General features: G+C 37.3%; 2 protein-coding genes across 2 annotated transcripts; both read left to right on the top strand.

The window, feature by feature from the left end:
• The first annotated feature begins 261 nt into the window (after positions 1-261).
• Positions 262-1800, top strand: LOC119745058. The gene has a single exon (XM_038221281.1). It carries the CDS (start codon positions 262-264, stop codon positions 1798-1800), a length of 1539 nt encoding a protein of 512 aa, XP_038077209.1.
• A 6698-nt stretch (positions 1801-8498) lies between these two features.
• On the top strand, positions 8499-10285 carry LOC119744259 (neural cell adhesion molecule 1-like). The gene has a single exon (XM_038220117.1). It carries the CDS (start codon positions 8668-8670, stop codon positions 10036-10038), a length of 1371 nt encoding a protein of 456 aa, XP_038076045.1. The 5' UTR covers positions 8499-8667; the 3' UTR covers positions 10039-10285.
• Positions 10286-16363: the final 6078 nt, after the last annotated feature.

The following is a 16363-nucleotide window of genomic DNA, read 5'->3' as shown; positions in this document are numbered from 1 at the left end:
CTATAATGTCAAAAGTCCTTCAAAGGATGTGTTAAGAAAACAGGAAGTAATTCTGAAACTAAAAGTGTCAATCATGTGATAATTTTGGGTTCATAGTTTCCTCAAACTAGGAAGTAGAAGGGGAAAAAAACTAAGTGTTTCAAAATGCTCTGAATTACAATCACGAAACAGTTCTCTGCTAACAGAAAGAGTTCGACAAAACATTGGTTGGATTAACTTTGTGGAAAGGTAGCCTGTGTCTGAAGGCTTGAAGCCACCAACATGTCTCCCATTGATAGATTTATTCTGTCTGCTGGTCTGCTGTGTTTCTTCCTAAGTGTTGCTTGTCATCATGCTCTTGCACAACCCCGGCTAGAAAGAGGCCCGCAGGATGCTGTGGTTCATGAAGGAGACACCGTTGATTTCGTTTGTGACCTGACAACTGTAAGCATTTATACCATCTACTGGTATTATCGAGGACAGAGCGTTTCGATATACCTTAGCATTGATAGATCGGTGATTGCAAACCCACCTCTACCCACACAGCTGGAACGACGTCTGTCCATCATAGGTAATGAGAGCCAAGACGAGTTTACTCTGAGGATCACAAATGTACAGGAAACCGATGAAGGGACGTATTCTTGCCAGTATAATTATCCCGGGGTTAGTTCAGAAATTGCTGGCACAGCTGAGCTTACGGTTCTGGTCCCACCATCCACACAGTCACCGTGGTGCAGTGTACAACCTGAATCAAGGGCCGTGGGAGACGATGTGACTCTTTACTGTAATTCGCAAGGTGGAAAACCTGTTCCAACCATCACTTATTATAGAGAGAATGACCAGGTGGCAGTTCCGGCAACTGATTCAATTACTCATAGACATCCATTACAAGCTCGAGACAATGGCGTGACTTTTACTTGCGTCATGACTACCCCTGCCTTGGATGAGCAGCGTAACTGCTCCGTGATGCCGCTGAGAATCTTACCACAGGCCACCATCCTACCAGCAGTATCTGGGGTTGAGGAGGGGACTTTTACAACTTTCCAATGCAGTGGGGAGGGTGTGCCTAATATTAACAAATACAGTTGGAAAGTAATCAAAACTGATACTGGACACGCCCTACCGACAGAGAGGTACACAGTGTCTGAGGATGGGCAAACTTTGGAGATAGCAGTGATGGAGAATCTTGAATTGGTCTGCATTGTCAGTGTACCATCTGGATTGTCTGGTAATACAACCACAAGGATTGATGTAGTCAACCGGGAACAGACAACAATGAGTGTCGTATCCACAGGGTTACTCAGAGACAAACCCTCCAAGGAACCACCTTGCAATTGTCCTAAGAATGAACAATCATCTCCAGTCACTGTGGTTTTGATCGTGGCGGTGGTGGTCCTAGCAGTAGCAGTGATTGTCCTCAATATCTTGCTTGTGTGGCAAAGAAAACATTGCCGGAAGTCTACAAGCCCCCCAGCGGGACCGAAAATGACGCAAGCAGGCCATGAGTACGATGATGTCCAAGATGCGGCAGAGCAAGGCCAAGAAATGCAAGACTCTGCTTATGCTGCGGTCCAGGAGGATAGGGATGGTCCTATCACCTCTGAGTACCTGGAACTGCAGGATTCTCCTACGTGCAAGGAAAGCCTCGAGTATGCTTATGCTTCCTACCCAGAGTGCAAGAATGATCCTACTGCATCCGGAGGCAAAATTGGCAAGGCTGTTCCACACCCTGTCAAGATAAAGATGCAGAGCCTGAGAGTTCCTATGCAGGACGCATCTGGGTATGAATTGCCATCCAAGCTAGCAGCAAAGATGAAATGAAAAAAATGAACATTAAAGTTGCATTCCCTGTGCTCTTCGACAAATCTGATTGTTGGGGGGGGGAGGGGGTATTAGTAAATGTTTAACTTATTGTATACATGTCTTATTCCAACCAAATATTTTGATTGTCTGCAACCCTCTGGAAAAGTTTGTTTGTTTTGGGCACAAACAGATAAGCTTTCAAGCAGAATGGCACCCGGTCCGTACATTATTGATACTGATTGTTGGGTGGGAACCAGCCTACCCTGCCGAGGAGAGCGGGTATAAAACAAGAAAGTTATTTTAAAAAAATTTGCAAAACATTTTTTTTCTTGAATTATCTTGTTTGTTTGCTTTTTTGGTGGGCTTCTTAAAGATGATATTCTTGAACTATTAAGAGTACAAAGTGCAAACTAAATATTTTGTTTCCGTTTTTGTTACAATGTCTGAGTTGTTTGGGTATGACGTGGTTATTTACCCTTTTTTTTCGCCATACAGGTGGTCTTGTGAAATTTAGGATAACGGTCTTTGAATGTAAATCAAAAATGGCTTATGAGTAACCGTGAATATGATTACAAGTTATTTTTGCAGTGTTAAAGGTTTTTGGTCTTTTTTTGGATGGTTTTGTCCCTTTTCTTAGATTTACAAAAATAACTTTTCAAAACATTTTAAAACAATTTAAAGAAAGGCAAAGTTTGAGAAAATAGGCACTTTTGAGTGTTTGGCGAAAATCTGGAGATGGAAATAGTTCCATAATAGAACCGAATGAAATATCAATATTTGAAATTAGAATAGTTGTTTTAAAAATATGATCTTTCACATCTCAAATCTGAAGCAAGTTACTCCAAATTACACACCAGCAACCATGACAGGAATGCAGAGGGTTTTTTTTCAGAGAAGGAAACAGGGCACTAAGGGGAAGTGACATTTGAGTGAATTTATTTTTGGTGATGGGTTAAGGGTGTGGCCCGCCTTCTGTAAATAAAGAACTCAAACATCATTTTCCTAACTCCTACATGTACATATTAGGCATTAGAAAAAAGTTGTAGCTTTCTAGTAACAAACCAAATATAAGTGTTAAAAGGGAAAATACAACATTTGCAAACATCAAAAATAAAACTACCAAATCATTTGGAAATACCTTGCTGGACTGTTAGTGAATGACAGTGTAAAGCATCCTGTAAAATCATGGCACCTGGTATACTGTCATTTTCAAAAAAGTGGTATTTTTGTATCAATTTCCAACGCTGGTCGGCCGACCAGCGTTGGAAAGAAAACTTCTTCTTTTTCAAATACTGGCCCCAATTGACCATCGCACTTGTTTGCAATCGATTACACACCTATGAACGGGTACAAGCCAGCTAGACTGGTTCCCTGACCTTACAATTCCCCAATGTATGTAAACTGCTCTGTTTCTTCTTATATGGAGTCAGGGAACCAGACTACAGGAAAATGATTGTTTTTCTTGGTTTTTATAGCATTTTCGAACCCAAAACCTCAAAAAAGTCAGTGTAACTATATTTGCTATATATTTCCAACCCCCCAATTCCATCCATTTCTGAAAATTACAGCAAAAGCAAATGATGTATATTCCCTTTAAACAAGTTTATTGAAACATAGAAAGAGGTATCAGAATTAATTTCTATGTTGTAGTTATTATAATAAAATTTTAAATAATAAACTTGCAATTGACCTGTCACCTAAAGGTGAGCATCAAGTCAGAAATTGCCATTTTGAAATTCATTGGGGTTAAGCCAAAATTCAAGGGGTTGTCCAATTTTTGTTTTCAGGTGGATCCGTTTAATAAGTTGAATTTTAAGCAAGATTTTTAAATGCCATTTTCTCAAAATGGGGGTGGAATTATATTTTTAAAAATCTGTTTCCTATTAGGTTTAAGGAAGTTGCATCATCAAGTTAAACTCAAGTCAGATCATGACGCTGTCAATTGGGGGGGGGGGGGGGGGGGGAAGGTGTAAATTTTTGAATGAAGGAATTTTGAAAATGTGTTATTTGTAAATTTAAACAGGAGAAGAGAGGTTAATTCAACAAATTGCTGTAAAGGGCCTATACATGTAAGAAAAATTTCACCACAGATTTAAAACAATGCTGTTAATTTTGTGCATAACTTGCAAATTAGCTGATGCCAGTTGCTTTAAATGTTTAATATTTAAATGAGTAGTATTTTTATTGTTATGTAATTTTTCATCCAACATGATCATATTTACATGTATGGCATAAAATGTATCAGAGTCCTTTAAATAGCTATAATGGCGGAGCCAATATACAAATCATGCGATATTGTGCTGCACAGCTTTTATTCTTAGCATAGGAAGTTGCAGGGGAAAATAACTATTTTGTTGGTCTAAAAATAAAACACTGTCACAATAGTTTGCCAGCAGGACAACACTTTGGTTGGATTTGTGCAACAGTAAACTGTGTGTTGAAAGAGAGGTAATCTGAAGGCTTGAAAGAAAGCTATAGCATTTTGTTAGCCACCACATGTCTACCATTGATACAGTGTAGATTTATTCTGTCTGCTGCTCTGCTGTGTTTCTTCCTAAGTTTTGCTTGTCATCATCATCAGGTTTTTTCTCATGTAGAATTTTCGGCGTTTTTATCCCAGATTTTGTCATTCCCAAACAAACTGTGGATCGGGAACAAAGTTTTTTCGATATGGTACACCATAATCTACATGTCTGTGAAGTTTTATAAAATTTGGCGAACCAGATCGCGTGACGAGCGAAAAAAGGCCTCGTCCCACGGACTATATTTTTTCGCCTGCTGGTCTTTTGAAATCTAGGATAATGAAGCTTTTTTGTCTTCGAATGTAAAACAAAAGGCATACACAGTGAGCGTGAATATGATTGCAAGTTATTTTTGCAGGTTTTGGACTGTTTTGTCCCATTTCTTAGATTTACAAAAATAACTTTTCAAAAGATTATAATTTCTGGAAAAAAAATAACTTTTCAAAAGATTATAATTTTTGTACAGAAAGGCAAAGTTTTAAATCAAGGCATTTTTGATTTTCTGGCAAAATCTGGAGGTGGAAACTTTCAAAAGTATGATCATTCACATTGCAAATTTAAAGCAATTTCCTCGAAATTAGAAACCAGAAAAACGTGACGAAGATTTACAGTTATTTTTTTTCAGAGAAGGAAATGGTACGGGGACCTTTCGGTGAATGTATTATTCTGTTCATGGTGTGAGGGTTGTGGCTTATATAAACTGTAATAGATAAAGGATTGAAATATCATAATGAATACTACACTCGTACATTATTATTTGTCAAGGAGAAAAAGTAACAAGTTATTGACTTTAACATCTATTTACAGTGTGAGAAAAAGTTGTAATTTTCCAGTAACCAGTGTGTTTAAACTCAAGTGTGTTTAAACAAGTTCATGAAAAAAATAGAAAGAGGTAGAATTTGTTGTTGGTTTTTCAGTTAATTATAATTATATTTTTTTAAATGAACTTGCATACGTGTACATGTATTTACATATCACTATTTGCATATGTGACTTGTTGTCACAATGGCTTAAAGCCAAAAATACAAAGAAGTTTTCGATTTTTTTTGTTTTCAGGTGGATCTGTTTAATAAAATGGCTTTTTAATTTAAAAAAATTTATTCAATCGTTTTTGGAATGAAGGAATCTTAAAAATGTATTATTAGCTAATTTGATGTGTAGATAGAGGTTTACATCAAACCAATACATGTAGCTAGAATTAGCCAAATTTAACAAATGTAAATTAGCTAATACCAGTTGCTGTAATAAGCGATTTTTCAGCAATATTTTGTGCATTTGTAGCAGGTTTTGATATTTTAAAGAAACATCTTTGGAGTACCAAGTCAGAGTTTAAAGTTGAGGGTGATGAGTGTCGGTGTCATGAAAATCTGACTCCTATGAAAATCGGACTCATTGTCCCTATTATTGGTTAATCCCTCACACATGACAGGTCACTCTCCCATTTATAATCCTAAAAATAGGCAATGCGTTTGGATGTCCCTAACGCTTCCTATATATTACCGTTGTGGGGGTATTTGTGAACGGAGCCCATAAATCGTATGTCAGCGCACAACGTGCTGTTGCAAAAACGGGTAATATCACACCGTTGTTGTCATGGATTGAACAATCAGGGTCGTGGATTAAAGGTAGGGTAGATCATTTGCAGCTATCCAAAAAGTAACTGACGAAATTATTGTTGAAAAACACACTTGGTTTAAAGATCGTAATGGAACTAAAATTCCCTGTGAAATCATTCTTGCTGGCATGCCTTCATTTAAAAAAAAAACAATAAAAGAAGGCTTTTTCCATCGATGTGTCTAAAGATGCATTTTTGGAAGTTTCCGTTAGTACAATGTAGTTCATTTTTTAATTCGGCTATATGAATGAGTGCGAGCAAGTGTTGACATGAGGCACATGCGCGTGGGGTTGCTGTTATTCGTCAGTTCAGTATGTGACATCACGAAGCTGCAATCAACTGAATGACAAGGTGTCCAGGACGCTTATTTCGGGCGCAATTCAAAACATGACTCGGCAACTTTTGAATTGAAATCGTGATCCCAGAATATTGTTTTCTCGGAATACACAGCATTCACTGAGCTGAAACTTCATCAGGTTAGTTGTTAAGCTCCTTCTTTAGATTTAGCACTTTTGTTGCTTCAAACGGGAAAAATACACAAATGAGAAATGATGTAGTCTACCTTAAAGTTTGGTTGAAGCTACCGTGATGTATGTATTAGTGTGAAGCCTGCAAGAACTATAGATGAAACGGATTTGACTTGATCTTCTTCAAACTTGATGAAAGGACACATTGTTTGTGTGCAGTCTTTAATTCACCATCAAAGTGTTACGTAATGGTGAGGGAGAAGTGTCACCTAATCCTAGTGATGGGTGGTACCACACACTTAGCAACGGATCCTGCCATTGGTACTGCACATGTATTTGAAGCCAAGTAAATCGTTCGGAAAATTGGTCAATGAATGCTACCTCACAGGGGTCAACTGTTTCGCCACGGACTGTAATCATACAAATAAAAGTGTCTTCTATTTTTATGTTGTTAATTTAAACAAAACAAGATAATAATGCTCAGAAACTACACAAGTCCGTAACGAGTGGTGGCCATGTTTACATCAGCTTGATCAGGTTGCTGTGCTAAAAACCAGTTTTGGCAGATCCTTTGTAATCGCTTCATTAGAGAATAGCACTGGCATATTTAGGGTGCCCCCCTCAACCCCCCCCCCCCCCTTGGAAGAGTTGTGCGGCTTTCTTGACTTGCTTCAACAAAGAGTGCCTTCTACTATTTAATGGTGTGCAATATCTTCTGCTTTGAACAGTCCATCCAATTGTAAGATGCTCTCTAGCCATCCTCCCAACCACTAAGCCACCCTCCCACAAGCCATCCCCCACTTGTTTTGTATTTTCTTTTACTATTTTAGGTAACAGAATTTAGAAAATAGATGCTTTTAAAAAGTTTCTCTGATGTGGGATATATTCTGTTGAAGAAACTGCAGGGGGAAATGGTTATTTATAAATAATACCAAACAAACAAGCAAAATACTGCATCCTCACATTAAAAGTAATGGACACTATTTGCAAATATTCAAAAACAAATCTGCCAAACATTATGAAATATCCTACTTAACTGTAACTTGTAAGTGTATAATAATGTCAAGCATCCTGTGAAATCGTTGTGCCTAGTATGCTGTCATGTTCAAGAAAGAGGAAATTCCATCATTTCCTGACAATGTTTCGGATCGAACCATTGCGAGAATTTTTTTTTTAAAAACTACTACTCCCAAATGACTGAATTTAATATATTTCGCAATATGAGAAACTACGGATCATACCACAAGCGGGTGCAAGTCAAAAAGTATTAATGAATAGTTTAGATGGGAGGGCTTTCAACGGAAATCTTGCTCTGCATCGAGAAACATGAAGATGCATTTTCAAAATTATGTCAAAAGCTATGAGATCTACTGAGCTGAAATGGGTTTTTTTAATAAGCTGCTTCAGATGAGTTATTGTATTTTGTTCCTTTAATCTGCAAATTATAAAAAATATATATATATTATTTTTTGCAAATTGTGTCCAGCAACACCTTTAACATTGGAAGCATCAAACCAAAGTTTAAATAGGTCAAATCTGATCAGCCTCTAGACAACGGCAAAGGAAGTACAGAAAGGGAAACGAGAAAGTGGAATATGTCATGTGTTATTCTGATCATGGACATACCGGAACTAGTACATATTGTACTGAATAATATACAGGGTGCATGTACCGTATATTCCTTACATGACCAAAATATACACTTGTTAGACAATTAAGATAAATAATATGTTGATATGAACAATGTAAGTAAACAGAAAAGTAACAATTTGAACTGATTGAAACTGAGCAAACCCATCCCTGTGAGAGAACATGGGAATGAGTCTTTTAATAACTTAAACCACAGCATTTGTATTACCAATGTGTGGAAATGCCACTGCGTGATCAGGGCATACAAAAGCCATAAACCGTATCACAGTATAAATTACATGTACGTACATGTAGTAACTTTTTGAGTTGGAACAGTATCATAATTAAAATTTCATTTCTTGTAAACACAGGATTTCTTTTTTCATTTCAGTTTTATCTATATCATCAATAATGTCAAGAGTCCTTCAAAGGATGTGTTAAGAAAACAGGAAGTAATTCTGAAACATAAAAGTGTCAACCAAGTTTCCTCGACTAGGAAGTACGTGTAGAAGGGGAAAAAACTAAGTAGTTCAAAATGCTCTGAATTCTAATCACGAAACAGTTCTCTGCTAACAGAAAGAGTTCGACAAAACATTGGTTGGATTAAGTTTGTGGAAAGGTAGCCTGTGTCTGAAGGCTTGAAGCCACCAACATGTCTCCCATTAATAGATTCATTCTGTCTGCTGGTCTGCTGTGTTTCTTCCTAAGTTTTGCTTGTCATCATGTTCTGGCACAACCCCAGCTAGAAAGAGGCCCACAGGATGCTGTGGTTCATGAAGGAGACACAGTCAAATTCGTGTGCGACTTGACAAATGTAATTGGTTATAGTGTCTACTGGCTTTACCGAAGTCAAGGAGGCTTTGTGAGGTACCTTAGCATTGATAGATCGGTGATTGCAAACCCACCTCTACCCCCACAGCTGGAACAACGTCTGTCCATCATAGGTAATGAGAGCCAAGACGAGTTTACTCTGAGGATCACAAATGTACAGGAAACTGATGAAGGGACGTATTCTTGCCGGTATGGCTATCTCGGGCGTAATGTAGAAACTGCTGGCACTGCTGATCTTATGGTTCAGGTCCCACCATCCACACAGTCACCGTGGTGCAGTGTACAACCTGAATCAAGGGCCGTGGGAGACTATGGGACTCTTTACTGTAATTCCCAAGCAGGAAAACCTACTCCAAACATCACCTATTATAAGGAGAATGAACAGTTGGTAGGTCCTGTGACTAATTCAATTCGTCATCAATATCAGTTAAAAGCTCAAGACAATGGTGTGATTTTCACTTGCATCATGACCACACCTGCCTTAGATGAGTCACGCAACTGCTCCGTGATGCCGCTAAGAATCTTACCACAGGCCACCATCCGACCAGCAGTATCTGGGGTTGAGGAGGGGACTTTTACAACTTTCCAATGCAGTGGGGAGGGTGTGCCTAATATCACCAACTACAGTTGGAAAGTAATCGACACTGAAACAGGACAAATCCTACCGACAGAGAGGTGCACAGTGTCTGAGGATGGGCAAACTTTGGAGATAGCAGTGATGGAGAATCTTGAATTGGTTTGCACTGTCAGTGTACCATCTGGATTGTCTGGTAATACAACCACAAGGATTGATGTAGTCAACCGGGAACAGACAACAATGAGTGTCGTATCCACAGGGTTACACACAGACAAACCCTCCAAGGAACCACCTTGCAATTGTCCAAAGAATGAACAATCATCTCCAGTCACTGTGGTTTTGATCGTGGCGGTTGTGGTCCTAGCAGTAGCAGTGATTGTCCTCAATATCTTGCTTGTGTGGCAAAGAAAACATTACCGGAAGTCTACAAGCCCCCCAGCGGGACCGAAAATGACGCGAGCAGGCCATGAGTATGATGATGTCCAAGATGCGGCAGAGCAAGGCCAGGAAATGCAAGACTCTGCTTATGCTGCGGTCCAGGAGGACAGAGATGGTCCTATCACCTCTGAGTACCTGGAACTGCAGGATTCTCCTACGTGCAAGGAAAGCCTCTAGTATGCTTATGCTTCCTACCCAGAGCGCAAGAATGATCCTACTGCATCCAGAGGCAAAATTGGGAAGGCTGTTTCACACCCTGTCAAGATAAAGAAGCAGAGCCTGAGAGTTCCTATGCAGGACGCATCTGGGTATGAATTGCCATCCAAGCTAGCAGCAACCATCAAATGAAAAAAACAGAATGTAAAAGTTGTGTTCCCTGTGCTCTTTGACAAATTTGATCGTTTTTTTGTTTCTTTGTTTGGTTTTTTTTTTGGGGGGGGGGGGTATTAATAAATGTTCAACTTGTATGTTTGATTCCAACCAAATATTTTGATGTCTGCAACCCTCTGAAAAAGTGGGCGGCCATTTTGGACGGGGGAAAATAGGGCCTCCACATTCCTTTTTTTTCGAAAAGGCAGGACGCTAAACATGTTGTTGTTTTTTTGCCTGATATTTTTTTCTGACTGGTGGTCTTGTGAAATTTAGGATATTAGACCTGTTTGTCTTTGAATGAATATATATGGTGCATGGGTCATTCCATGTCAGATCAACGCACTTTTTTACCTCATGTCTTCCGATTTTGATAAAAATTGCTGTGCTTGTAGGTCCTAATGAGCAATGAATACACACCAATTTTTAGCCCGATCCGACCTACCATGTGGTCAGGGCAGAAGCCACAAAAAAATGGCATTTTTGGAGTAAAATACCACCCTTTTGGTATAAATATATCAAAACTATGGCAATTTTCATCAAATATATGTGAATTTGGTATTAAAATAATGAGGATTGCATGCTCAAATCACTTCTTTTGTCAAAATTAAATTTTATGAAAAGTAGGTCACGTGACCTTTAATATGCTATCGTGACCTTTGACCCAATTTTTGTAATAATGTATCATTCCGAAAATCAACGAAATAAAAATAACTTGCTAGAGCATGTCTTCCTCTATCAGAATCTACTAAAAATCAGTTGGGGTCTTCAAAATTTACAACTTTACGACTACTTTTGTACAGTTGGTAGGTTACAAATGAGTCAATTTATAGACTTGACATAAGAAATACACCAACACAACTTACTATTCTGTTTCTTAAGTTACTAACATTTAATTTTAGTAACTTAAGAAACAGAATAGTAAGTGGTGTATTTCAAATTAATCTAGATTTTTATGTATAAAGTACAAAGCCAGGAAAAACAAAATTCTACCTTCTGATTCCAAAGAAACTGTCTAATCAGAATATCTGGACTCGGAAGTGTGCTAACTACTAACAGTAACCAGGCCTTCACCCAGTACAGCGGACTCACGTCCAGGTGAAATTCATCTCAAAGGAACAAAATGCCAAGTCTGTGAGAGTCATTAAAGTTCAAGAAGCACAGTGATGAATGAGTAAGGTAACTTTGATTGTAATATTAAGTATTATCTTCAAGCAAACTTGAATCCTAGACCCTGATTAGTCCATCTATAGCAACAACTGTGTGATTTTATATAATATTGCACAGCTATATTGCACCCCAGATATTAAAAATGTACGTGTACATATGTTGTGTTATTTCCTGCAGAACGGACCAATACACTACATGTATGCACGTACATCTTCACCGCGTGTACGCATTTGATACCAAGTTTGCTTGAAGATAAATTGGTTATAAATCCCACTTGCGCTCGTGGAACACGGAATTATGTAGTGCATCGAGTGGCATATGGGTCACAGCATCATTGCATTATTTCATATTCCAAGCGCGCTCGTGGGATAACTAATTATCAGTGGCACCCAGGAGGGGGGGGGGGGGGCTTGAAACCCACCCCCAACATTGTCAATTTGTTTGTTTGATTTTAGGCTAGTTTTTGTTGGTCCAATCTTGTACAGAAATTTGAACAAAAAACGATTTATGACCCCCCGCCCCCCCCCCCCCCCCCCCACCAAAAGCCAAATCCTGGGTGCGCCACTGCTGATAATTTACACTATGAGTCTGGTTAGACCTCATCAGCCCTCAGAATGAGAAATTCACAAACCAAGATATATTTTAGTAACTTTAGAAACAGAATAGTAAGTTGTGTTGGTGTATTTCTTATGTAAAGTCTATAAATTGACTCATTTGTAACCTACCAACTGTACAAAAATAGTCATAAAGTTGTAAATTTTGAAGACCCCAACTGATTTTTAGTAGATTCTGATAGAGAGAGACATGCTCTAGCAAGTTATTTTTATTTCGTTGATTTTCGGAATGATACATTATTACAAAAATGGGTCAAAGGTCACGATAGCATATTTAAGGTCATGTGACCTACTTTTCACAAAATTTAATTTTGACAAAAGAAGTGATTTGAGCATGCAATCCTCATTATTTTAATAACAAATTCACATATATTCGATGAAAATTGCCATAGTTTTGACATATTTATACCAAAAGGGTGGTATTTTACTCTAAAAATGCCATTTTTTTGTGGCTTCTGCCCTGACCACATAATAGGTCGGATCGGGCTAAAAATTGGTGTGTATTCATTGCTCATTAGGACCTACAAGCACAGCAATTTTTATCAAAATCGGAAGACATGAGGTAAAAAAGTGCGTTGGTCTGACATGGAATGACCCGCATACAGTAACCGTGGATATGATTGCAAGGCTTTTTTCAGTGTTGAAGACTTTTAGTCTTTTTTTATGACGTTTTCGTCCCTTTTCTTAGATTTACACAAAAGTAACTTTTCAAAACATTATAAACAAAATTTAAAGAAAGGCAAAGTTTGAGAAAATAGACACTTTTGAATGTTTGGCAAAAATCTGGAGATGAATAGAGCCAAAAAAGAAAAAAAAAAATTTAAATTAGAATAATACAAATTAGAATACGATCCTTCACATCGCAAATTTGAAGCGATAAGTTACTCCAAATTAGAGACCAGAAAAACATGACAGGAATTGCAGAGTTTCTTTCAGAGAAGAAAACAGGACAGTGACATTTCGGTGAATTTATTAGTTAAGTCGGAAAAGGGGGGTATCGTGCACCCTTGGAAATCAGTTTCTAATCAACGTCTCTAGATCAGAAAAAATGCGTAGAAATTCAAAAAATGTCCCACGTATTGTTTTTATGCAAATTAGTGCCGCCATTACCGAAAAATCTATTTTTTACTACATGTATATCTCAGCCAATATTGCAGATAACTGAACAAACTAGGTGTCTAAACCCATGTTTTCAAGGTCAGAGATCACAATAAAACTATTCTGGAAGTGACCACATGTGTCTGTGGCATAGGAATATGCAAATTAGTGCCGCTAATACCGGAAAATCATGTTTTTGGCATATCTCGGTCAATATAGCACATAACTACTCCAGTTAGGTGTCTAAACCCATGTTTTGAGCGTCAAGTATCATTAGAAGACCATTTACGAAGTAACTACATGTATGTGTGTCTTTGGCATGAAAATATGTAAATTATAAAGTGTCGGTTTATCAGAAATTTGATTTTTAGCCAATACGTACATGTATCTCGGCCAATATTGCACATAACTCCGCAAGTAAGGTGTCTAAACCCATGTTTTGAGGGTCAGGTATCCTTAGAAGACCATTCACGAAGTAACGTGTGTCTTTGGCATGAAAATATGTAAATTCTAAACTGCAGGTTTATCAAAAATTTGATTTTCAGCCAATATTACAGTTTATTTTTAATATGATGGCTTAAAATCAACTTTGATCATTACTGCTTATCAAAAACCCTTCTGCCAACATAAGCTGCTATATTGGCTGAGATATTGGCTAAAAATCTAATTTCTGATAAATCGGCACTTTAGAATTTACATATTTACCTGCCAAGGACACACATACGTACATGTATACTTCGTGAATGGTCTTCTGATACCTGACCCTCAAAACATGGGTTTAGACAAGTTTATGTTTGTGATTCTACTTACACTTCCTTGCTTCAATAACATTTTCTAAAGCATAAGTGACTGAATGATTATGAGGACATAGTAACAATCCAAAATGGCTACTATCATACCCTAAAGTTGCGCGCATTTACTTTTCATCAGATGTCATCAAGTAGTCTCGCCAAACCTCAGTATTGTTGAGCATCAAATTAATAAAGGTACTAACTGCACAGTTACCCTAACTGGAAGAAATGGGAAATCATGTGAAAAATGATAACGTCTTGATTTTTAGGCCAAAAAGAAAACATGGGAAAAATGAAGTGTCCGTAAATTGGGTTAAAGATTAGGTGAAGGGTTGCCTAACATAGGAGACTCGAACAACTTCAAGGAAATCCTCCAAAATAAAAGATTAGTGTTGGTTATAATAATTATGTCAAGATCAAAACGTATTCTTAGCAATAATTTTGGGAATTTCATTGAACTTGTTCAAGTCGCCCACGTTAGGCAACCCATCACCTACTTTATAGCCCAATTTACGGACACCTTGTTTCCCCCCGTTTTTGTTTGCTGGGCTGAATATCAAGATGTTATCATTGTTCACATGATTTTCCATAAGGTTTTAATAAGGTAACTGTACCAGTAAGTAACATGATGAATTTGAAGTTCATCGGTACTTACATGTAAGTTTTGCAAGACTACTTGATGATATCTGGAGACAAGGTAAACGCGCACAATTTCGGGGTATAATAGTAGCCATTTTGGATTGTTACTATGTCTTCATAATCATTCAGTCACTTATATGCTTTAGAAAATGTTATTGAAGTAAGGAAGTGTAAGTAGAAACACCAAAATAAATTTTTAAAAATTTAAAAAAATAAAATATCCCCAATTTTGGGAACAAATACATTACGCGACAGCTTTAAAGATTTATGCAAATTAGGCATATTTTCACGAAAAATCCAGCTTGGTTACTATCATTTTTGGATTCAGCACCCCAAAATAAGGTAATATAGCTATGTAACCTTCCGGGTACTTCTACTCAAAAATGCCTCTTCATGTAACAATTTTTGAAATATCGCCTAGTCTATATGTGCTATATTGGCCAAGATATGCCAAAACATGATTTTCCGGTATTAGCGGCACTAATTTGCATATCCCTATGCCACAGACACATACATGTGGTCACTTCCAGAATAGTTTTTATTGTGATCTCTGACCTTGAAAACATGGGTTTAGACACCTAATTCGTTCAATTATCTGCAATATTGGCTGAGATATAGTGAAAAATAGATTTTTCGGTAATGGCGGCACTAATTTGCATAAAAACAATACGTAGGACATTTTTTGAATTTTTTAACATAGCAAATCGTTTTCTACACATTTTTTTCTGACCTAGAGACATTGATTAGAAATTGATTTCCGAGGGTGCATATTACCCCCCTTTTCCGACTGAACTATATTATTTTGGTCATGGGCTTAGGGTGTGGCTACTGTAATATATAAAGAACTCAAACATCATACTGTATTTCCAAATCGTAGATATTAGGCAAGGAAAAAAAGTAAGAAATTATTGACTTGTACATATAGACAGTGTGAGGAAAAGTTGTAGCTTTCCAGTAACAAACTGAAAGCAAGTTTATTGAAACATAGAAAGAGGTAGAATTAGTTTTTATATTGTAGTTAGTATAATAGTACTTTTAATAATGAACTTACATATTATACATTTCCTCGCTTGCAAATGTGACCAGTCACCACAAAATGAGCATCAAGTCGGAAATCGCCATTTTGAAATACAATGGGGTTAAGCCAAAATTCAAAGGGGTTGTCGATTTATTGTTTTCAGGTGGATCCGTTTAATAAGTTAATTGACTTTTTTAAGCAAAGATTTTTAATTGCCATTTTCTCAAAATGGGGGTGGAATTATATAAAACATGTTTCCAAAAGGTTCAAGGAAGTTGCATCATAAAGTTAAACTCAAGTCAGATCATGACACTGTCAAACAGGGGAAAGAGGTGTTAACTTTTGAAAAAAGGAATTTTAAAATGTATTATTGGCAAATTTAAACAGGAGAAGAGAGGTTTAACTCAACAGATTGCTATAAAGGGCCTATAAGAAAACTTTATCAACACATATTTAAAACAAACTACTAATTTTGTCTATACATGTAACTTGCAAATTAGCTGTTACCAGTTGCTTTAAATGTTTAATATTTATATTAGTGGTACATGTATTTTTATTGTTATGTTATTGTTCATCCAAGATGATCATCATTCTATATTTATGGCATAAAATGTATCAGATCCTTTAAATAGCTATAATGACGGAGCCAATATACAAATCATGCGATATTGTGCTGCACAGCATTTATTCTTAGCATAGGAAGTTTCAGGGGAAAAAGAACTATTTTGTTGGTCTAAAAATAAAACACTGTCTTAAAAGTCTGCCAGCAGGAACAGTTTGACAACACTTTGGTTGGATTTGTG

The sequence above is a fragment of the Patiria miniata genome, unplaced genomic scaffold, assembly GCF_015706575.1.
Source record: "Patiria miniata isolate m_02_andy unplaced genomic scaffold, ASM1570657v1 HiC_scaffold_7, whole genome shotgun sequence".
Lineage (NCBI taxonomy): Eukaryota > Metazoa > Echinodermata > Asteroidea > Valvatida > Asterinidae > Patiria > Patiria miniata.
The sequence above is the reverse complement of the archived record's forward strand: the minus strand, read 5'-3'. Positions and strand labels throughout refer to the sequence as shown.

Bases quoted from the DNA above. Each gene is read 5' to 3' on its own strand.
- LOC119745058 (XM_038221281.1), top strand. From the start codon at position 262: ATGTCTCCCATTGATAGATTTATTCTGTCTGCTGGTCTGCTGTGTTTC.
- LOC119744259 (XM_038220117.1), top strand. From the start codon at position 8,668: ATGTCTCCCATTAATAGATTCATTCTGTCTGCTGGTCTGCTGTGTTTC.